General features: G+C 39.5%; 1 protein-coding gene across 2 annotated transcripts in view; it reads right to left on the reverse strand.

Moving 5' to 3' along the window:
• Nucleotides 1-229: 229 nt before the first annotated feature.
• Nucleotides 230-25,274, reverse strand: part of LOC149238651 (Regulator of Vps4 activity in the MVB pathway protein) — a 37,691-nt gene continuing 12,646 nt past the window's right edge. For both annotated transcript variants that reach the window (XM_089373133.1, XM_089373134.1), the window contains 2 exons: nt 1,794-1,934; nt 230-1,682 (listed from right to left, as the gene is read on the reverse strand). In XM_089373133.1, the coding sequence (XP_089229259.1) occupies nt 594-1,682; nt 1,794-1,934 (1,230 nt within the window). In that variant the 3' untranslated portion in view covers nt 230-593. The remainder of the gene's footprint in view (nt 1,683-1,793; nt 1,935-25,274) is intronic.

A 25,274-nucleotide genomic window follows, 5' to 3' on the forward strand; every position in this document is an offset into this window, starting at 1 on the left:
AAAATCAAAGCTCATACAAATCAAAACAAATATGTTGTTATGTAAATCTGCAGATCAAACATTGCATGTATTTGGAATAAAGCTAGATTTCAACAACCATATACATAGAATCCGGAAGATAAATTTAGATAGAAGAAACAACAAAGTTACGAATATAGATAATCTCTTATGTTAGCTGGTATAAATGATATAATTTGTAGGCTAAAGTTGTCCATAAAATCAAAGCTCATACAAATCAAAACAAATATGTTGTTCCACTCGTTCATAGTAATCTTAAATTACAAAACAATATACTGAATTCATCGACCTACAAATGTACTTTTGCCTGTACATTCTGCCCACAAAGAGAACAGTTTACAGCAGATTTTACTAAACCATATTAAGCCTCCCTGTGTTTGCAAACCGACACATTATAGCCAACTACATCAAGATACTCCACTCATGCCTAATTTTATTCCACGAGAGATTTTGACCTAGACATTAGTTAATGCCAGGGTCATATTACTTAAGTTTTTGGGGCTCATGTAAAAAAACAGTAGTTGTTGGCAAGTGTCAAACGCAGACTTCATAAAACTTGTCAGATTACGCAAGGCCTACAAGTCAGCACGGTGGGAGAAAGAATTCTGAGAACTAAATAAATTGGGGTAAGAGTAGTAGGAATCATCCTCCATTGAATTCAAACGTTCAGGCTGGTGAGTTGACTCAGTGTTAAGTGCTGGTTCCTTAAGGGAAGGCGAAATCTCGCCAGGAGGGTCATGATGCAGATTGCTGGATGTCCTTGTGCTGGGGAAAATATTCTGATCAGGATGAACTGAAGGTGGAGGAACACTTGCAGCCTCAACAGAATTTCTCTCAAAAGTTTGTTGATATACATGTAAATCCGACTCAGCTTCTTGCCTTATTTTGCCCTTTTCTAAATTTATATCAAAAATGTCATTGGACCATTGTCCAGCTAATGGATCCTGCTTGGACTGAATGCCCTGTGGCAGGCTTGTGTCATTCATAGTATCCTTGCTAGAATAAAGCATTGTTTTACTCGCATCATCTGCACAAGTAGCATTGTCATTAATTGCAGAGCTTCTAGAACCAGTCTTTGAAATTATTTCTGAGATTCTCACTTTTGCAAGATTAGCTGCAGCCCGAGCAGCTACTGCTGCACGATCAGCAGTTTCTGCAGCTGCTTGAGCAGCTGCCAAAACATCTTGAAAGTCCATGTTGCTCGTACCCATGTTTCCTGTACTTTCTGTTGTTGAAGGTGACCCTCTATTCTCACCAACTCTAAAAGGAGGTGAAGTAATAAAAGGAACAAACTGCTTCTCCTTACATGTGTCATCTGACAGATCAGGGGATGAAGTCTGCAATGCAACTGGTGAACCCACATTCATAACTGGAACATCTGATCCAAGGGATGATGAGCGCGGAACAGTGTCATGATTGCCTCCGGAAAATGTACTTTCTGGGGCAGAATGTACAGGAGTAAAGGACGCCGAGGGCACTGTTTCTGCAGCCATTTTTACATCTGAACTCTGTACATCTGCTTCCATAGGAACCGAAGGCAGGTCTAAATCATCAGAACCTGAATCTGAGATGGAACCCTTGCTAGGAGACTCAACTGGAGGAATATGATCTTTTTCATCTGGAAGAGGAATTTTTGACCCATTGAAAAACTGAGTGGGTCCATCCTAACAATGTAAAATCAAAAGATCAAATTGACAAGTCCAGAAGTAGGATGCAACGTATAAATGATAAAAATAAATTGTTCTTCTGATAGACTCTTCATGTTCAAACCTTACCAGCAAATCTTCATGCAGCTTGAAGTATTCAGCTTCTGTGTTCGAGGGATCCCACTGTACTTCATGTTGTTCAGCTATCTCTTTCAGTAACTTCAATTTCACCTCAGCAGAAGGAGCACGGACCGAAAGCTTTTCAATGATCTGCAAGTTGGCATACAGTGACTTTATTATTACGGTTAACATAAAAGATCACAGGATTCTAGCTTTAGTGAGTTTGACAGTGTCAGCTTACAGAAGGAGAATAGAATCTGCTACTTACATTTCAATATTAGTACTCAACCAAAGATATAACTTCACTGAAAAGTTAAAACCAACCAATGCACCAATGGGCAGCCTTGGCAACCCAGTCCCAGCAAGGAAGGCCATTGTTACAAAAGGAAGGACAAGTATATGAGCTAGTATATATTAAAACAATGCTATTGTCAATACTATTCAAATCAAAACTCTCTGGACAACATTAGAGTCAAGGCTTTATCTTTATACAGCACAAAAAGAATGAATCAACCAACCCAATGTGCCCTGGATGAGATTTGATAGCAATCATTCTTCTACAAAAAAGTGATTCAGAGCCAATGAATTCGTTTGCATGATCGCTTCATCAAAAGCAAACAATTAGGATATTTCAAAGGAAAATCCAAAACAAGATGACTTGGCCCTTTAAAAATTTAAAGTCAAAGGGAAACTCAGAACAATTTGAACATGGTTCTGTTCAAATTTGCATTAATGAGGAAGATAAAGTTCCCCTCCTCATCAGTGGACACAAATTAATGTCCTACAAGATACCTTCAAGCAAAAGGAGGAATTTATTTTTGTTGTACATAACCAAGCAAGACAATTAAACATGATTGAGGGCACCCTTATCCTGAATTCATAGTTTTTTCTTCATTGATATCTCATTAATAAAAGAAAAAAAGCTTTGATGAAAACCTTCTTCGGCATCATAAGATAGAAAAACCCTTTGAAAACCAACTTTTTGGCTAGAGGCACTTATCTTAACTGCATAAATAATTTCCTTGGTGACAACTCCACGAGGCACCATAGAACTGTGGATAACTTGAAAACTAGTATAACAGCAAGTTATCCACTATAGAAAACAAAGGCAACCAAAACACATGAAAGGTTTTATTCAAATTTCAACGGCATCTTATATTCCCTTTGAGTTCAAGATTGTTGCCAAACATTGCTCCAAAGGTGCTGCTACAATCTGCTCACAACTACAAATGATGGGCTGACAAATCTAATATGGACATCAGTCATGTATATTTCTCAGCATTTTTTCTAAATGCTGTTTGAGTAAATTTGCATGTTAATTCTTCAAATTCTTTCATAGCTACAACTCTACCTCTATCCCACCCAGAAACCCACCACTTATCCTACTCTGTGGCCAAGGACAGCCAATCCTTTAACCCGGCGGTCGGGAGGGGGAATTCATCAGCCTCCATTTGACTGAGCAACCTGCCAGAAACCTACCAAGGAACAAAAAACAAAGGTTTCTAGGGTTACTAAAGTGGGTTCTACTATGCAGGCTGCAAGAGACATTGATGTTAAAGATTCTCCTCAACAAGCAGCAATCACTCCCTTAGGGTTTGGGATCTCATTGTCGAAGAAAATGCAAGTGAAGAAACCCACACTAAGAGGGTTCAACCACTGCAAATGAAGAGATCGGGGTCACACAAGCTGAAGAAGAAAACTTCAAAGCTTGACACAACTGTCACAGCTGAAGATTTAATGAGGCAAATGTGGATAGCCAAATGAGAAGCAGCTAAGTAAAGAACGGAAGCTGAAGCACAAACACAATAGTCATCTCTGTCCAAGAGCACTAACAAGCAATTGAACACTTGGATGATAATTTTGCTTTTGCCACTTTTGAATATGATCATAATTTATACCAAAGTTGCACGAAACGGGGAAACAAGTACGAGTTTAACGGGCACGGGTACAAAACGTGACCCCCCCCCCCCCCAAATTTTGGAAACAGGGAAACAAGTACGAGTTTAATGGGCACGGGTACGAAACGCGACCCCCCAAAATTTTGGAAACAGGGAAACGCGAATATATATATATATATATATATATTAGGACATTTAAGAAATATGTGCAATCATAAAGCATATATGATACATCCTAATTTATTACATTATGATAAAATTGTCAATTGTCAATGCATAAACTGTAAGTCTCTAAATTTACATCACATTTACTCATGAACGATCACATAATGGAAATAGAATATCCAAAATCAGCCACGAGAAATTTCTAATTTTTTGTCTCGTGCTTGATTGGGAGTCTCCTCCTACATAGTCGAACAACCTTAGTGCTCTTGATTAAATACAAGTTTCATACCCTAGTACCCTACATGCTCTTGATTATTGGGAGTCTCCCCTGCATAGAGGGTTTGGTTCTCTTGATTAAATACAAGTTCCATACCCTAATACATGATAAAATCCAATGGAAACATTGCAATCCTAAAACCCTGAAAAACAAACAAGTCTGTTGGATTTTGAGTGAGAACTAAAATTCTACTTTCTCCATATGAAATCCAATGAGGGAGAAACCACTCTCAAACATCCTGAGTCATTTCATGGTAATGTTAAGGATGAAAATGAAAAATAAGGGAGAATATCACTTTTACTTTAAGAATTTAACATTACCATGAACTGCATATGCCTCAAACTTCCTGATGCACTGCATATCAACACTAGGGCAAAAGTTCACTTTTATAACTTTAGACAGGCATCTAAAAGCAACTAGAAGGCATTAGAAAAACCTAATTAAAAATTAGAAGACAAATTAATAAAAAAAAAATTAAAAAAAAGTCAAGTTGCATGTGGAAACGGCGTCGTACGGCCTATAAACGCGTTTCTGGGCAGTACCGTACGCGTTTCCGCGTTTCGTTTCCGTTTCCGTATGGAAACTCCTCCCCTACAAGCGTTTCCTGCGACTTAGATTTATACTCACTCATGAAAGAGAATAATCAGCATAGATCCATCTTAACTCTGAATCTACCAAGTGCCAAGACATATCAAATCCCTCAAGATGCAAACATCTTTTTGAGTGTAAAACTTGAGGAAAGATTAGCACCTCGAGAGATTTGATTTCTCTCGGCTCTTGACAACTCTAGAGTTAAGATGAATCTACACTAGCTTCAAGCAACACACTAATAAAATGTTTTAACTACAAGAATTTTTTTTATTTTCACCCTACTTTATATAATATATACTTAGTTGAAATTGAAATACTTTATTTATGTTTCACATTCTCTACATTAAAATGTTAATACATGTCCTCTCATATTCTAAAGTAAAGAACATATATCCATGGGATATAATCTCTCTTTTTCTCTTTGTTGAATTAATTTTTAGAATGTTACATGTTTGTCTGTCTATCTGTCTCTGTATATATACACACACACATGCACACAATGATTTATTTTTGTTATTAATAGTTTTTAAAATGTTACATGTCAATTCCATATTAAACATTGAATGAAATACAAATATCCCTCATACCTTAAATTAGAAAGAACCTATTAATGGAATAAGAACACTCTCACTATTTTTCTCTATATATTTGATATTAAAATCTTTTACTCAACATACATATTGAAATATTTGAATTGCAACCCACATTAAACTTATTTTTATTATTAATATTTTTTAATGTAATATATCAACTCCATATTAAGAATAGAATAAATACAAGAAAAAATTTAATTTAAATTACTTTATTTTTCTCTATGTAAACATTATATAAAATTGTTATTTAATTTGTATATTGAAATATTTTATTTGCAGCTGATACTAAAATATTTTTTTGTTATTAATATATTTTTGTTTTAAATATTACATGTCACTTGAACATAAAATGAATTATGCATCATGTAATATCAGTACTATTATTTTTTGAATGTCATTTGTAAACTCCATATTAAATAGTGAAGGAATTACAGCTCTCCCTCACACTCAAAAGTAAATTAATTTTTTTTACTTTCAATTACTTTATCTCTCTATATAAAGTTGATCTAAAATTAAGGTGGAAATTGAAGTATTTTAATTATGGCCAACATTGACTATTTTTGTTGTTAATATTTTTTAATTTGTGAATGTAAGTATTATTTTATTATTTTTAAATGTAACATTACGAGACAACATCTCCCTCACCCTGGGTTGTAGAGCATCTCTCGGCGCAACGAGCTAAAGACTGGGGTGGCCAAACAGTTAGAAGAGACTACAGAGAAGGCTGAAGTGGTGATAAGATTAACATCTTTCAGCAAACAGATCACTAAATATGCCAATGAAATGCTAGCCTGCAAGCCACTTGGAAGAGTTTTTGCTCTATACCTAAATGAATAATGGTATAAATTTCAAATTGAAATGTTGTGTTTCCAAGCAAAAGGGAGATATTCAAAAACCTTTGGATCTGTGAACTCTATTTCAACAACCTTCTACAGGGAAAAATTTACCATGTGAGCATTATCTACACAATTATGTGCTACTTGAAAAGTTGGGTGGTCTTCAACCCCTTATGTTGAGGACATTCGATTTAAGGCATTCATATCTTGGCTACAAATCAAACAAACTAGGTTTGCAGCAATGAAAAATTACGAAGTTGTGGCAGTAGAATGTGCCAGGACAGATGGTGTTGGAAAAACTATATAAAGGTAACTGTAGCTCTAGCTCCATTCCCAGCAATAGAGAGGAAACAATTGGAGGCAGTTGCACTCCATAGAAGGTTAAACAATGCTTAGTTGTTCAAGGGTGAAGTAAGATGGCAAGAGCTTCCTAAAGAACCATAGAAGCGGAAACCCCACTCCTTGCTAGGTCAGAGAACAGCTCTTTACAGATATTAATAGTATGAACTAAATTCAGTTGGATTACACCCTATCCCCTATTATCAACAATGTGGAAAACCTTGGGGTGGCAGGAGCGAGAAGGGTTCTCACTTGCCCCACAGAAACACTAGTTTATGCTTATGCTTAGAGTTTGGGAGTCGCTTCTAATAACCAGGCCAAAGCTGCAAGGAGTGAACCTAGCAAACACCCTTCACATATAGTGGTTAATTGTAGTGAGGAACTATAAGAATATCAGACATATTATATTGGGCACATCTCCTCTCAACTCAACACTGGGTTCAATCCTTGACAAAATCAAACAAGGCTTGCGTTCCTTTTCCATTGTTGAATTCTATCATGTGCTAAGAGGGCAAACAGTGTCAAGGCAGATTCAATCGCAAACAAGGCAACACAAGAAAAAGCATGTGTGATTATCATCAACACCAAAGTGTACTTTCAAACTATACAATAATGTCTTTTGATCAATGTTATCAGAATCGGACCAGTCATCGAGCCGGTTGACCCCTTGCACCGGGAACCGATCAGAACTAGACCGGAACCAGTAAAAAACTGGAGCAAAAAATCGATCAACCAAAAACACATGATATTCAAATTTTAAAGAAAAACATATATATTAATGTGCATTCATATGAATCCAAACCATTTGTACACAAATAAGCAAAAGTTCTCATTTATATAACATGCAAGGACACAACCAAAATAACACCAAGTGCAATCCATCTCTGAATCAAAAATACATAAAAAAACAGGCCCTAGATGGCTTCTAGCATCCAGAAAAAGTCATGCTACAACAAATAGCTTCAGATCATCAAAATATTTGTTTATATTGGAATCTTCACCATCTAAGTCACCGGATTCGTCCTAAACCCCCTATGAATCCCGAATCCAGCGAATCCGACACGATTCGGTCCGGATTCGTGTCCAAATCATATGGCACGTCGTGTCTGTTTCCGACATGTCGTGTCCGAGGTCGTATCACGATTTTCAAAAGCGTGTCGCGATTTTAGGACACGTGTCCTGTTTCCAGGACTCGCTAAGCTCAGTGCGGGAAAGAAAAGGGCGTGTTTGCTCATTAATATTTTCATTTGGCAAGTGATTTGTGCTGTTGCAGCAAGGAGTTGAGCATTTTGGCAGCTTCATGATCAAGTCTAGGCCCTAGTATTGATATGCTATTCATGGTAATGTTAAATTCTTAAAGTAAAAGTGACATTCTCCTTGATCTTCATTTTCATCCTTTTACTTAAATTTTTAACATTACCATGAAATGACTCGGGATGTTTGAGAGTGGTTCCGGCCTCATTGGATTTCATATGGAGAAAGTAGAATTTTAGATTTCATTCAAAATCCAGCAAACTTATCAGTTTTTCGGGATTTTAGGGTTGGGGGATTGCAATGTTTCCATTGAATTTTGTCATGTATTAGGGTATGGAACTCATATTTAATCAAGAGCACCAAACCAAGAGCTTCTGAATATGTCACTCCTGCTCCCATTTTCGCTCCCGCTCCCGCTCCCAAGTAACACTGTTCCTAATGATATGGGTCTAGACACCACTATTGAGTTGGCATTGGCCAACATGGATCTCAATGATCCAGTGCTAGAGCCTGTTAGATTTGATGACTTAGAGGGTCCACCTCCATACCAGCAAATGCAGAGGCGACTATGGATACAGGGTAGGAGGAGGATGCAGAGGCGACTATGGATACAGGGTAGGAGGAGGATGCAGAGGAGAGCAGTGGGGACCATGATGATGGGGACAGTGATGCTGATTGATGCCTTGAGGCTTGTATACCTGTAGTTGTTTTATATTTTCTATTTCTATTTGCCATTGGCATTGCACCAACACTACCTATGTAACACATTTTGACTTGATGACTTAATGAGAAAACTACAATTGTCAGTGTGTTTATCTTACTATCTTGTAGTTGTAAGTTGTCTTTTAGTTATGAATTATGAATCATGATTTAAATTTTTGATAGATTTGTCATTTATGTGACCAGTACCACTGACATTTATCTGAATTTTGTATGTACTATGCATGCTAATAGCTATAGATGAAGATCCATGTTTGAAATCAATAAATTTGTATCATTAATTAAAATTTGTGTAAGAAATATGATAATATCTAATTTTTAATATATATATATATATATATATATATATTTAATAAAATAATATATAACGTGTCCTGTTCTGGGGGGTCAGCGTGTCCGAATCCGACACCACGAATCTCGAATCTTACGTGTCCCGAATCCCCGTGTCAGGTGACTTAGTTCACCATCAATATCACCCTCTAAGCATTACAATAAGATTAAAAAATGCTTAGCATGTCAATTCAAGATTTTGTTTAAGTGATGGGTACAATTCTAGTAGGATCATGATAGAGAGTTTGACAACCAATGTCACTAACATCAAGGTACATAGAGGGTTTGGGGCTCTTGATTAAATACTAGTTCCATACCATCGTACATGACAAGATCCAATGGAAATGTTGCAATCCCCCCAATCCTGAAATCTTGAAAATTGTTAAGTCATCTTGAGTTGGATCTAAAATTAAACGTTCTCCATATGAAATCCAATAAGTTCAAAACCACTCTCAAGCATCCTGAATCATTTCATGGTCATGTTAAAAATTTAAGTAAAGTGACATTCTCTATGTTTCATTACCATGAATTGCATAGCAATAGTAGGACCATAGGTTTGAATATTAGGCACATACTGTGGGCCAATAGCCAGCAAAGAGAGAAATTTTAAACAATTATAAAAAATAGCAAAACATGCCCCACGTGTTGCAATGTATGCGGCTTTACTGAATCAACCAGTTCGGTGAAAATGGTTGGTCTAGTACAGAACTGGCCAAAAATGGTTCAGGAGGCTGGTCCGAAGCAATTTTTCCCTCCAACAAGTCAAACCATCTGGTTCAGACTAGTTCTAATAACACTGCTTTTGATATATCCTTGGAACATTTATTCTTGGGGCACTTAGCTTGCATACATGGCAAAGGTTCCATCAGAATGACACAACAACTCTTGTATTGCTTACCTCCCTCGTTCTTCATTTCTCATTATGAATTGTTCACCCGCACCTCACAGTCTCCCAGTCAAATTAATCCTCACATGATCGATTTATTCGTGCGAGGGATTAATTACTTTCTCAGGTGGAATGGGAACATGGGCATCTGTGATGTAACTGTGAGTATGGAAGCCATTCATATTTGGGACTTGCTCTTGGAAATAGGCGTACTCTATTAATTGGTTTGAATACACAAAGATTGATGTTTTTGCTTTCTGTGCATGATGACTTCAGCTCTTTCCTACAACATTTGCTCCTCGTCCAGTTCCCCCCTTCTTTTTTTCAGGCTTCTTCTGTCACAGCTAGTGGTCTTCAGGAACTTCAAGAACTGTGCAGAATGCTACACCAGCATAAAGGGTTGATAGATGCCAATTCTAATAGAATTCAGTTTCTATCTCAGCAAAATCAGGTCAAGAACGCAAAATTCTTAGCACAACTGGAAGTGGTCATGGGGATTCTCATAAAACAGTGACAAATTCTAAAGGTGGTCGAAAGTAAGTGTTTGGTGCTATGGCACATATTCAAAAGCTACCAGGCTGGGCTTTGGAATTCTACCCTCTCAGCAAATTCTCGTGTTGGACGAAATGACCCGTCAGTGAATCACAATAATCACATTGACAGTAAAAGCAGATTGAACATGAAACAAAATGCAAAAGACAAGCCAAGACAAGAGGACACCAGATTTGGCGGATGCCAGGGAAAAACCCCAATGTGAGAAAAACTCTTTGATCAATTCTTCTTATTATTATATCAAAAATTCAAAAGAGAGGGAGAGTACAAAAGTCAAATTGACTTGCCCAATTCAAAGTCAAAATAGCCCTGTAAATTTCTGCAGTCAAACTTCAGCCCTAACCAGAAAGTCAACACTAGTCAAAACAGCAATCAAACTCCTCCTATGAAGCTCGGTCAAAGGCAGTCAAACTCAGCCTCCAGCAGCAGTCAAACTTGGTCAACCAATGGTCAACATTGCAGTCAATGCGGGTCAAAAACCCCATAAAATCTCGATTTTTGTGCCAGTCAATGCGCCCTGGTCAAACAGAAATGTTCCTCCAAAAATCGTAGTCAAAACTGGTCAACAAGCCCTTGGTCAATGCTGGTCAAACTGTCTGAAATTCTGAAATTTCGGTTCTGCAATTCAACCCAGAAAAACTCGTCCTTCTTGCCACATGTGAGAGAGATAAGCTGCCCAATGTTATACGAACCAATGAGAGGAGAGAGAATGAGTGAGTGATGAATGTGCCAAATGAGGAGGAGGGACACTTGTATTTATACAAGTCGATAAGGATGAAAGGTCATGTCTATTGGTGTTAACTTTAGGCAACAATGGTATGTCCTATGCTTTTAGAGCAATTTTACTTCAATTTCTTTACTAGCCCAATATCAATATCCAGATTAGCAATCACATCAACATGATAGTAAAATGCAGATAGAACATAAACATAAACAGTAGAAGACAAGCCAAGACAAGAGGACACAAGATGTGGCACCAGCCAAGGACAAACCCCAATGTGGGGAAACCCTTGATCAATTCTTCTTATAGTCTTCAATAGTTCAGCAGAGAGAGAGTACAATTTACAAATCTGATAATTTATAACAGCAGCAAAAGAGCCCTAACCAGAAAAGTCAACGCTGGTCAACAGGGCAGATTTGACCCTCAATAATTTCATCAACTTCGGCCTCCCAACAGCAAGATGAATCAGCCCTCAAAACAGCCCAGTCAAATCTGGTCAAACAGCCAACCTACGGTCAGCCCTAGCTGCAGTCAATGCTGGTCAAAGTCAACGTTTGGCCTCGATTTCTGTACCCAGAAATGCAGCCTGCCCAAACTGAAATACCTCACCCAAAAACACAATCAAAGGAATCAACACTGCTTGTCAACGCATGGTCAAACTGTCCCAGAATTCAGTCAACGCTCAAAAACAGAAATTCGTCCTCCTTTCCTTCGCACGTGCGAGAGAGAAAGCTGCCCAGGATTGCGAACCCAATCAATGAGGAGAGAGAGAGAGAAGTGTGAAGATGAGTGTGTCCAAATGAGGCTAAGTCACCTTCTATTTATATGCAACGTTGAAGATGAATAGACATGATTGTAGGGCCTCTTAGCCTACATAAGTTTGGTGGCCGACCTTGACAATTTGACCATAACCAAAATAAATTCATAACTTCATTTGTACATGTTAGAATAGGATGATCTTTAGATCAATCCTACAACTCTCGGAGAGAGAAATCCAACAAAAATATCAACTGTCATAAATAAGATGACCCATGTGGAGTTTGGCCCTAGTTGCCAATTTTAACACTCCCTCTCAACTAGGGAGAACTCTATCTGCTAATCCATCTGCCAATCTGTACTATCTCTGCCATCAATGCACTGCTCTTCTCTGCTAAACTATGAAAAAGAAGAAGTGATCAAGAATGTATCATACCATTCTCTACTGACCTAAGTCAGTCCTAAATAAAAGAGTGTCTCATACCACTCTTATTGACCCGAAGTCAGTTCCAATCAAAAGAGAGTGTCACATACCACTCTTACTGACCCGAAGTCAATTCCCATTGATCCCAGATCAATATCAGTTATCCTAGCATAGGGAGTACGGTAGTACATGATGCATCCATCGATTGTACTATTGGCATTATGATACAGGTGTTGTCCTTGATGGCAACTCACTCAAATGACAGATCATAGTGCAACAGGTCAATAGCAAAGAATTAATGATCAAAGAGAGGTATACGCAGGTTCACCTTGACAAAGAAGCGTATATGTTAAGTTATGGTATGTTCTATGCTTATAACAGTTTACTTCTTTTTCTTATTATATTCCACCGATTAGCAATCACATGTACATAAAGTAAAGTGCAGATAGAACATTAAACGATCGACAGAAAACAAGCCAAGACAAGAGACACAAGATGTGGCGGCTAGCCAGGGACAAACCCCACAATGTGTGGGGAAACCCTTTGATCAAATCTTCTTTTATCTTCAATAATACAGCAGAGAAATAGTACAATAAATCTGATTCATATCAGCAATAGCAAACCCTAGATCAGTAGCATCAGCATTAGCGGCTTCATTATCAAACTAGGGCAGACCATATCTCACAAACCGACAGTCGGATTGACTTCATTCCACCACCAAAAGTTTCGGCTTCCAGAGGAGGTTCAGATGAACCTACAGCGCAGTTCAGATGAGGAGATCTTCTAGGCCACGCAAGTCAATCTTTACTTCCGCAATTGCAGCTTCAGTTTCAGCAGTTTCTGGCTTCAAACTAGGGCAGTCGATATCTTCCAAACCGTTCGTCGGATTGACTTCATTCCACCACCAAAAGTTGCGGCTTTCAAAAGAGGTTCAGATGAACCTACAGCGCAGTTCCAAAGAGGAGATCTTCTAGGCCACGCAATCAATCTTTACTTCTACAGTTGCAGCTTCAGTTTCAGCAGTTTCCGGCTTCAAACTAGGGCAGCCGATATCTTGCAAACCGTTTGTCGGATTGACTTCATTCCACCACCAAAAGTTGCGGCTTTCAAAGGAGGTTCAGATGAACCTACAGCGCAGTTCCAAAGAGGAGATCTAGGCCACGCAAGTCAATCTTTACTTCTGCAGTTGCAGCTTCAAATTCAACAGCTTCCGGCTTCACATGTGTGAGAGAGAGAGACCCATTTCAGCGCAGTAGAGAAGAGACTCATATCTTTGCAGTAGAGAGAGAGAGATGTGATGAGATGAGTGAGTCCAAATGAGGAAAAGTTCTCTTATATTTATACACAACATTGGTGGGTGAATAGATGCGACTGTTGGGCTTCTGAGCCTACATGAGTTGTAGGTCGGCTTGATAATAATTCCATCATCAAAATAAATTCATATCTCCATGAACACTTATCGGAATCAGATGATCTTTATATCAATCCTACACCTCTCGACGAGAGGAATCTAATAAAAATATTATCAGCCATGAATAAGATGACCCACATGAAGTTTTGCCCTGGTTTCCAATTTTAACAGTATACATGTGGGCTAACAAACCAAAAGGAGCGTATAACGTACATACGCACTTACACAGAAGGAAAGGCGCGTATATCTTGGAAAACTAAGTTTTGGTCCAAGGTATTTGGTCCATGGTATTTTGATCCATGGTATTGGTCCAAGGTATCGGGTCCGAGGTATTGACCCCAAGTATTTGGTCCAAGGTATTGGTCCTAAGCGGTTTTGGTCCATGGTATTGAAAAAGGCCTAAAACTATAAAAGGAGGAGAATATCATTAGGCCAAGGTGTGCAAGGATTGAATATCTGATGAAGTGAGAGATCCAGTATGCAGGTTATGGGTTTGTGATGATTTGCTTGATCTGAACTAAGGATGCACCTATGTGGATGATGATGAATGATGGATCGGGATCTTAAGGCTTGGAATGTATTATCATTATGTGGTTTGATCATTGATAGACTAGATCTGAATTACTGACGCATGTTTATTCTATAAATGTTATGATCTGGGTATGATTGATGTGTGGAATAGCTGCAAAGTTATGAGTTAATATTTGCAGATTTGTATGCGAGTTCGCTTTGGTAAAAGCGCGTATACACGATGGTTCGGTTCATCAGAGTAACGTACACATTATGAAATATGATATCTGAATTTGCAGATGGTTCTGGTGGTTGTTGCAGAGTTCTGGGTTCTGCTCTGTGTTCTGTGGTGATTGATTTTGAGCTTCAATGTTGTTGATAGTCCAGTATGAAAATTGAATGAAACATGGCCTTCTGATTATGATGTTGTGATCCAGGTGTATCCAGTCCGAAAATTTATGAAACGTGGTCCCTAGAGGAAGAGTGAAGGTTGGAGCCTTCAGTAGGTCGGCGCCTACGTACAAGTAAATATAGCGGCTAGTACAAGAGCCAGGGGGTTGTAGCTCCCTTCCAGTAGTAGCTGGAGAACGAGAGAAGGTTGTAGCCTTCTGCAGGTGGATGCCTGCGTACTGGTATGAGTCTGCGCCAGTACAAGATTGTAAACAGGTTTTTCTTATATTAAAAGGAAGACAGTAGCAGGTGGCTTTTGTCCCACATTGGGTTTCCACCTTATTTCATGGTGTTCATGTGTGTTTCTTATGTGTGATGATCTATTCTGTTTTACTACACCTGGTTACTATTTATATGGTTAATGAAGTTCTAATGCACTGATTAAAGATCAACATATGATGAATTAACTGAATCATAAGTTTATTGGATATACGCTAGTTGCATTAACACAGTTGCGTGTACACGTGGATTCCCTTAATTGAAGTAGCATATATGAATCTGATTATGGAAATGAAAAATTATTGATTTGCTAATACTGATTCACCCCCCCCTCTCAGTATTATTTCCAACAATTGGTATCAGAGCAGGTCCTTCAGAAGAAGCTTGATCGCTTGAAGGGAGATCCATCAAAATGAATAATCAAGAGAGCATGGGATCCATCAAACCGCCAATCTTCGATGGGAGCAATTTTGTTTACTGGAAAATAAGAACCACAGCATATCTACAATCGCTTGGAACAGATGTTTGGGAAATTGTGGAAAAAGGATATACATTTCCAACAGCAATTCCTACAGATACGGCAGGTAGAAAGGATTATGAAACCAATGCCAAAGTTGTCACTATTTTATTGGGAAGTTTGTCAAAATCAGAGTTTGTCAAGGTCATGCAACTCAAATCAGCCAAATAAATATGGGACAAAATCGTTCTGAGCTACAAAGGAGACTCTCAAGTAAAACGTGCTAAGCTTCAAACTCTCAGAAATCAGTATGAAACTCTTAATATGCGTAGTGATGAAAGCATAGCTAGTTACTTCCTACGTATAGATGAAGTTGTCAATTGTATGAAGAATCTCGGTGAAGAAATTAAGTTGTCTTAGTTGAGAAAGTTTTGAGATCCTTGTCTGCTAAATTTGAACCCAAAGTGTCTTCCATAGAAGAAAAACAAGATCTGCAGAATATCACTATGACGCAGCTTCACGGAATCTTAACTGCCTTTGAGATGAGAAAAGGAGGACCATCAGATAAGAGAGAAGCAGCATTTAAAGCATCAGCAAAAGGAAAAGAAAAACTCTATGAATCAGGACACATCTCAGAAGAAGAAGATGAGGTAAATTTTGTCAAGCAGCTTCAACGGGGTTCTGGAAGGTTCAAAGGTAAGCTACCTTTCAAATGTTTTTCTTGTGGAAGAGTTGGTCATTACGCTGCTAGATGCCCTCATAACAAAGGGAAGATGTCTAAAGAAGGTAATATAAGTTATTATACTCATGATGATAGTGATGGCTTATTATACTCATGATGATAGTGATGGCTTGTCCAATAGTGATGAAGACGATCAAGAAATTAGACTACTCATGGCATATGAAAATAATGACTCAGAAAATGAAGATTTCCTTAAAAAAATCAGTTTGGCAGAAAAGGATACAGTCATAAACACAGTGACACATCAACTCACTGAAAAGGACAAACACAATGAAGTGTTAGAATGTGAAGTGGTAAGTCTAAGAAAAGAACTTGAAAAGACAAAGACTCTGAATCTTAGATTTGCTAAAGGATCAGAAACATTAGATGAAATCCTCAAAGTTCAGCGTTCGCCCATTATAAAGACTAGTCTTGGTTTTCATGAAGGTGAATCTAGTTCACAAGGTAAGGTAAGAAACTCCAATGAAAAATCTGAGATGCTCAACAAGGAAATAGAAAGTCAACCACATCAACAACCAAGGAAAGAGATTCTTCAAAGAAAATCTGTTACTCCTAATTGTGGAAGTAATAGTCGGTTATTTCCTTCAAAGAATGATGTTGAATGTTTTATATGTCATAATTTTGGACATGTTGCAGCCAAATGCAGAAGAAGAATGGTTCAAGATCATCACACAGAAAAATCATCAAGTTCCAGGTACTTTAAGGGATATTGTTTTGCTTGCAATATGTTTGGTCACAAATCTATTGATTGCAATAAAAGGAATATGAAACATATAAGATGTTATGCGTGTAACAAGTTTGGACATAAAGTAAAGGAATGCAGGAGCAAAATTCGGACACCAAACCAAAAGAAGCATACATCATCTCAATCCCAGGTATTGAAGAAGACAAAATTATTGTCAGAAAGATGTGGCATAGCTCAGTTTGCAAACATGACAGACCCAGGGGAAGCTGAAAGTGTAAAACTTCAGTATTCCAATTTTCATACGCACTTATTATGAAGAGAAGTCGCGTATATACGCGAGTTAGACGCTGCACAGTCGCATATATGGTGTTCTGAAGAAAAAGCAGCGGTACAGACTACGAAAAAGGAGTCTGATATGGTTCAGTCACTTATCTGCTCTGGTTGATGATGGTATGGCACAGGTTCAGGGGGAGCATATGCTTCGAATAATGCATTGTTGGCATTATGGTTAGAAGTCTTTGGTGATGATGCTTATGTGGCTAAATGATACATCTTGCTATCTCAGATGACACTTATTGTTGGTTGGTCAAGAGAATGGTATTGCAGGTTACAGGTCTGGATGATGTTGACAGATGCTTATGGTGTAGATCATATATGGTGTATGATAGTTGTTGATGACTATCATGGTCTTGTTTAGATTGTTGGTCTTTGGAATAAAAGTCATGTATATCATATGATGTAAAGGTCATGCAAAGACCTAATTTGTAACCCCACTTTGCATGGGATGATTGATGTAATGTTTCTTGTTTTTTTGTCATGTATAAACATTTGGTATATGCCCACTTGGTTGGGTGGATGAGTCAAAAATAGTGTATCCCCACTTGGTTGGGAGATTGATGAGTCATTGGTGATAGGAAGGTCATACTCACTTAGTTGAGTTGAAGAGTCATGTTATTCTTTTTAAAAAAATATTTTTGCAGACTCTACATGTGCTCAAGGGGAGCATGGACAATTTAGTGCATCTCAGTATGTACAAAGGGAAAGCTCAATCAAAGATTTCAGCATGTACTCAGGGGGAGCATGAACAAAATAATATCTTGGTCCACCCTTTGCCCTTGATGTCAAAGGGGGAGAGTGACTTGGTGTTGTTGTTGCCATCAAGTCCAAAGGGGGAGATTGTTGGCATTATGATACAGGTGTTGTCCTTGATGGCAACTCACTCAGATGACAGATCATAGTGCAGCAGGTCAATAGCAAAGAATTAATGATCAAAGAGAGGTATACACAGGTTCACCTTGACAAAGAAGCGTATACACGCGGGTTAACAGACCAAAAAGAGCATATAACGTACACACGCACTTTCACAAAAGGAAAGTCGCGTATATCTTGGAAAACTAAGTTTTGGTCCAAGGTATTTGGTCCATGGTATTTTGATCCATGGTATTGGTCCAAGGTATCGGGTCCGAGGTATTGACCCTAGGTATTTGGTCCAAGGTATTGGTCCTAAGTGGTTTTGGTCCATGGTATTGAGAAAGGCCTAAAACTATAAAAAGAGGAGAAGATCATTAGGCCAAGGTGTGTAAGGATTGAATATCTGATGAAGTGAGAGATCCAATATGCAGGTTATGGGTTTGTGATGCTTTGCTTGATTTGAACTAAGGATGCACCTATGTGGATGATGATGAATGATGGATCGGGATCTTAAGGCTTGGAATGTATTATCATTATGTGGTTTGATCATTGATAGACTAGATCTGAATTACTGACGCATGTTTATTCTATAAATGTTATGATCTGGGTATGATTGATGTGTGGAATAGCTACAAAGTTATGAGTTAATATTTGCAGATCTGTACGTGGGTTCGCTTTGGTAAAAGCGCGTATACACGCTGGTTCGGTTCATCAGAGTAGCGTATACATTATGAAATATGATATCTGAATTTGCAGATGGTTCTAGTGGTTGTTGCAGAGTTCTAGGTTCTGCTCTGTGTTTTGTGGTGATTGATTTTGAGCTTCAATGTTGTTGATGGTCCAGTATGAAAATTGGATGAAACGTGGCCTTCAGATTATGATGTTGTGATCCAGGTGTATCCAATCTGAAAATTTATGAAACGTGGTCCCTGGAGGAAGAGTGAAAGTTGGAGCCTTCAGTAGGTCGGCGCCTACGTACTAGTAAATATAGCGGCTAGTACAAGAGCCAGGGGGTTGCAGCTCCCTTCCAATAGTAGCTGGAGAACGAGAGAAGGTTGTAGCCTTCTACAAGTGGGTGCCTGCGTACTGGCATGAGTCTGCGCCAGTACAAGATTGTAAACAGGTTTTTCTTATATTAAATGGAAGACAGCGGCAAGTGGTTTTGGTCCTGCATTGGGTTTCCACCTTATTTCATGGTGTTCATATGTGTTTCTTATGTGTGATGATCTGTTCTGTTTTACTGCACCTGGTTACTGTTTATATGGTCAATGAAGTTCCGATGCACTGATTAAAGATCAACATATGATGAATTAACTGAATCATAAGTTTACTGGATATACGCTAGTTGCATTAAACACAGTTGCGTGTACACGTGGATTCCCTTAACTGAAGTAGCGTATATGAAACTGATTATGGAAATGAAAAATTATTGATTTGCTAACACTGATTCACCTCCCCTCTCCATATTATTTCCAACAAGTACTATGGTCCCTATCCTCATTTCCCTACTCATTCGCCAGATGAGAGGTACATCCCACGAGTCCCAAACTACATGGGTAGGATGTCTCAGCAAAAGAAGGATAAACCACTCATCCTGCCTACAGGTCGCCAAGGGCTATCACAGGGGAAGGCTGAACCACTCACCCTATGGTTGTTCATCGCTCCAAGAAGTACCCCAAGCCCCCCGGAGCTCCCAAAGCTCAATGTCCATCTCATACAAGACCCTCATAAGAGGGTCTCTTCACGACTCCAAGTCATTTTCTGAAGGCCAAGAACTTGACCTTCCCCAGGGGCTTCGTTAAAATATCGGCGACCTACTCATCAGTCCCAATGTGATGGAGCCTTATTTATCCTCGTTGTACCATGTCCCGGATAAAGTGGTACCTGATATCTATATCTTGGAGCGATCATGAAACACGAGATTCTCTGATAATTAGATCGCACTTTGGTTGTCACAGAGGATCACGATGGTATCCAACACATGTCCAAATAGCTCACTAAAGAGCTTCCTCAACCAAACAAGCTTCATAAGAGGCCATACTAGCAGTTATGTATTCGGCCTCGGCGATGCTCAAGGCAACCGATTTTTGCTTCCTTCTCATCCAAGATATCGAAGCAGAATCCAAAGAAAACAGCATCGAGAAGTGATCTTGTGATCCACCACATTACCAGCCCAATCAGCATCAAAATAACCATGCAACCTCACATTTCTGACAGTGTATCTCAGTCCATGAGTGATTGTGCCTTGAAGATATCTCAGAAGATTCTTGGCAGCAATCCAATGCATATGATGAGGCTCAACCATGTATTGGCTCAATGTGTTAATTGCAAAAAAAGTCTGGACAGAATTTCACCAAGAACATCAGTGCTCCTATGAGTTGACGATACTCAAAAGCATTTCCCAATTCAAGTCCAGCAGCACTACCACATAACTTCTTAAAGTTAAGTTCCATCAGAGTAGTCACAGGCTTGTAGTTCACCATCCCAAATCTTTCCAATATCTTCACAAAATATTTTCCTTGAGAGAGGAAAATTTCACCTGGCTTTTGCCAGACCTCCAACCCTAGGAAATAGTGCATCGGCCCAAGTTCCTTCATCTCACATTCAGAAGCCAACTCCCTCTTACATTTGTGAATGAGAGGGTATGCACCTGTCAAAAAGAGGTCGTCCACATAAAGTACCAGAATGAGAGGATTATCATATTCAGCCTTAATGTAAAGGTTTGGATCGGCTTCACTTCTAGTGAATCCCAGCTTCATCAGATAGCTATCGATCCTCTCATACCAAGCCCGGAGTGCTTGCTTCAATCCGTAGAGAGCTTTCTTCAACCTGCATACATGAGATTCTTGATCATGAACCTCAAAGCCCGCGGGTTGTTCCACATAGACTTCCTCTTTGATCGAAACATGCAAGAAAGCAGTCTTGACATCCATCTAATGTAGGTTCCAGCCTTGCAAGGCAGCAAGGGCTATAATCGAGCGGATGGTGGTGTATTGGGCAACAGGCGCAAATATCTCATCGTAATCTACACCTTCCTTTTGAGAGAAGCCTCAAGCAACAAAGCGAACCTTGAACTTTTCTGCACTACCATCAGCTCCATGCTTTATTTTGAAGAGCCACTTGGAAGTTACAACCGATTTGTCCTAGGGTCTAGGAACCACATCCCAGACATCATTCTTCATAATTGACTCGTACTCTTCATTCATATCGTCCTTCCATATTTGTTGCTTCACGGCTTTGTCAAATGATGAAGGCTCATTTTGAATGATAGTGCTCATGACAGTCAAGTATCCTTGATACCTGTTCGGCTTCTTGCTTTCACGAAAAGTCCCCTTTGGGGCAATATGTCTCTCGGCATCTTCGATAGTCTCCCTAAGCCATGAGGGTCTCCTCTTGGAGGAAGACTCATGAGGAGGAGGATCTATAGGATCCATAGGTTCATCAATATCAGGTATCGTCTCGTCCTCTTTTTCACCCTGATTTCTAGTGTCAGCTTCTTTGTCCTTCCTTAGGATAGGAAGGTTGTTGATCTTCCTGAGGGCCATATCTTCGTCGAAGGTGACATCGTGACTTATCTCAACTTCCTTTTGACCAGCCACATAAATTCTATATCCCTTAGAATTTTCACTATAGCCCACAAAGATTCCTTTCTTCCCAGATGCACCCAGTTTGCTTCTTTTCTCTTTCGGGACATGAAAATATACGCGACTTCCAAAAATTCTAAAATGAGAGACATCGGGAGTCTTGGAGTCCAATGCTTGATGAGGGCATCAGTTTTGAACATACACGGCGGTATTTGCAGCTTAAGCCCATAGAAAATTCGAAAACCCTTGATCATGAAGTATGGCACAAACAGCTTCTACAATATAGTGATTCTTCCTTTCAGCCACACCATTCTGCTCGGAAGTGTATGGTGTTGTAGTCCCCTCTTAATGCCAACTTCTCTGCAATAACCTTGGAATTCATTGGATTCTAACTCGAGCATACCTGTCACCATCTCTCTCACATCGGATAGGGCCTTATAATGAAGATGGGCGAACCTCCGGTGCCATAGTTCAGATTTTAGAGATGTGTCGCAAGACATGGCTACCAATGGACTTCCTCCAACTTGATATAAAGTGTCAACCCTAAACCCAAGAGTAAAAGCATCTTTAAAATTTCTTTTTCAAACACGTACCTTTCCATTGATAAAAGCCACCTTGAATCCTTTGTCTTCCATTGTCGAAATGGACACCAGGTTCTTCTTGAGATTGGGTACATATAATACTTCTTGCAAATGAATAGTGTTACCTTGATTCAATTGAAGGGTAACATTCCCTACTCCCTTCACAGGATAGGTGGCATTGTCTCCAAGGATGATCTCCAAGTTTGTCTCATTTTCTATCAGAGTAGATAGGGCTTCCTTGTATTTGGTGAAGTGCCTTGAGGCACCACTATCAATCAGCGAATTTACCAAAGTGTCCGAAGGAGAGGTAGTGGAGAGGGCCGATATAAGATAGTACTCTTTTTGCTTATTGTTAACAACATTGGATTCTTCATACCTAGAGTTCCTTGATTTCTTGGAGGATCGACCATTTCCCTGATGTCCCGCATTCCTTTTTCCTTTGCCATTGGACCTGCCATTCCTTTGATCGTTGTTGTTGAAGTTGCCCCTGGAATGATTGTGATCATCATCATGCGATGTGTCCCTTCTATTTGGACACTCCCTCGCATAGTGACCAAACTTATTACAAACAAAGCATCTACCCTTCCTTCCATTTTTGAATCTCGATCTTCCTTGACTTTGCTTCTTTGAACCTACAGTGTTCTTCCTCTTGGCATGAGCGGAGAATGTAGTGGGGTTGCTTCTATTAGAAGGCATTTCTTGCTCCACCATTCTTGTTTCTTCTTGAATGCATCTCGACATCAATTCTTCAAACCCTGGAATTCAATCATTGTTGAGTATAGTGGTTCTAAATACATACCACTCAAGTGGGAGTCCTCCAAGGGTGGTGAGAGTAAGTTCCCTGTCAGGAATGATTTCTCCAATTGAAAGTAGATCATTCCTGATCTCGGTAATCCTCAAGAAATAGGATTGAATGTCCTCGTCCTTGCCCTTCTTAATATCCTTCAACTTATTCTTGAGAAATAGAATTTGATTAGCATTACTAACCTTGAACATGTCGACCAACCTGTCGTAGATCTCCTTGGAGGTCTTCAATTCGGAGATATAGGCCACCAAATGCTTGTCAATGGAATCCCTGATAATCTTCTTCGCTTTGACTTCAGCCCTATTGTACTTGGTCTTTGCAACAGCCGGTGCATTTGAAGGAGGCTCAGGGATTTTACCCTGCACATAATCCATCACTTCCTTTTCTTCCAAGGTCAAATCAAGAGACATCTTCCATCCATGATAGTCAGATTTATCATGGAGCTTGTCTTCAGCCAGGAAGTAGGATGAGGAACCCATTGAGCCTTTTGTCCTTGCCCAATTATCTTTGGTGATTGCTCTTTCACGCTTGCTTGGGCTTTGTCTTCACCTCAGCTCTGATACCATGTTAATTTTAGGCAACAATGGTATGTTCTATGCTTTTAAAGCAATTTTATTTCAATTTCTTTATTAGCCCAATATCAATATCCAGAGTATCAATCACATCAACATGATAGTAAAACGCAGATAGAACATAAACATAAATAGTAGAAGACAAACCAAGACAAGAGGACACAAGTAGCCAGGGACAAACCCCAATGTGGGGAAACCCTTGATCAATTCTTCTTATAGTCTTCAATAGTTCAGTGGAGGGAGTACAATTTACAAATCTGATCATTTATAGCAGCAGCAAAAAAGCCCTAACCAGAAAAGTCAACGCTGGTCAACAGATCAGATTTGATCCTCAATAAATTGGTGAACTTCGGCCTCCAAACAGCAAGATGAATCAACCCTCAAATAGCCCAAAAACAGTCTAGTCAAATCTGGTCAAACAGCCAGCCTACGATCAACCCTAGCTGTAGCCAACGCTGGTCAAAGTCAACATTTGGCCTTGATTTCTGTGCCCAGACATGCGGCCTGCCCAAAAAGAAACACCTCACCCAAAAACATAGTCAAAGGAGTCAACGCATGGTCAAACTGTCCCAAAATTTGGTCAACGCACTGAACGCTAAAAAATAGAAATTTGTCCTCCTTTCCTTCGCACGTGTGAGAGAGAAAGCTGCCTAGAATTGCGTACCCAATCAATGAGGAGAGAGAAAGATAAGGGTGACGATGAGTGTGTCCAATTGAGGCTAAGTCACCTTCTATTTATATGCAGCATTGAGGATGAATAAACGTGACTGTTGGGCTACTTAGCCTACATAAGTTTGTTGGCCGACCTTGACAATTTGACCATAATCAAAATAAATTCATAACTTCATTTGGACATGTCAGAATCGGATGATCTTTAGATCAATCCTACACCTCCCGGAGAAAGGAATCCAAGAAAAATATTAGTTGTCATAAATAAGATGACCCATGTGGAGTTTGGCCCTAGTTGCCAATTTTAACAATTGGGCTTCATGAGCCTACATGATGATGAGGCCGACCTGAACAATTTGTACATGAGTGGGCATAAATTCAAAATCATACTTCTGCTTGTCCGAATGATATGACCTTTAAATCAATCTTGGTCCTCTTGAAAAGAGGAATCTAATGCAATCATCATCTCCATTAAGTGAGTTGTCCCAAGGTGGAATTTGGCCCTAGTTTCCAATTTTAACACTCCCTCTCAACTAGGGAGAATTCCACCTGCCAATCCATCTGTCGTCATCAATCATCATGCCATCATGTCATCATGTATCATCTTTGTCATCTCATCTCTACTCTACTGAACCATGATGTAATAATCAAGAAGAATAGATCGAGAGTGAGTCACAAGACCTTACCACTCTCCACTAACAAAAGTCAGCCCAGAGGTAGAACCTCAATCAGACTTGATCCCAGATCAAGTGGTTGAACACCATGCATCCTAGACATAGGGAGTACGGCAATACACAATGCGTCCATCGATAGTGCTATGGTCCCTATCCACTTTTCCCAACTCATTGGCCAGATGAGAGGTACTTCCCATGAGTCTCGGACTACATGGGTAGGATGTATGTTGGGGCATCAGCAAGAGAAGGTGAACCACTCATCCTGCTCATATGCCATAGGAGAAGGTGAACCACTCATCCTATGCATATGTCAATCGTAGGGGAAGGTGAACCACTCACCCTACACACGTGTCATCATACGTAGGGGAAGGTGAACCACTCACCCTACACACATGTCAACCATCATGGGGTATCATAGGGGAAGGTGAACCACTCACCCTGTACATAGCATACCAATAGGGGAAGGTGAACCACTCACCCTATGGTCGCTCATAGCTCCAAGAAGTACCCCAAGCCCCCAGGAGCTCCCATAGCTCAATGTCCAACTCAAGCGAGACCCTCATGGGAGGGTCTTTCCATGACTCCAAGTCTCTCTCGA

Source organism: Pinus tabuliformis, chromosome 8 (genome assembly GCF_031772625.1).
Source record: "Pinus tabuliformis cultivar Carrire ecotype Pingquan chromosome 8, CPIR1, whole genome shotgun sequence".
NCBI classification, from domain to species: Eukaryota; Viridiplantae; Streptophyta; class Pinopsida; order Pinales; family Pinaceae; genus Pinus; species Pinus tabuliformis.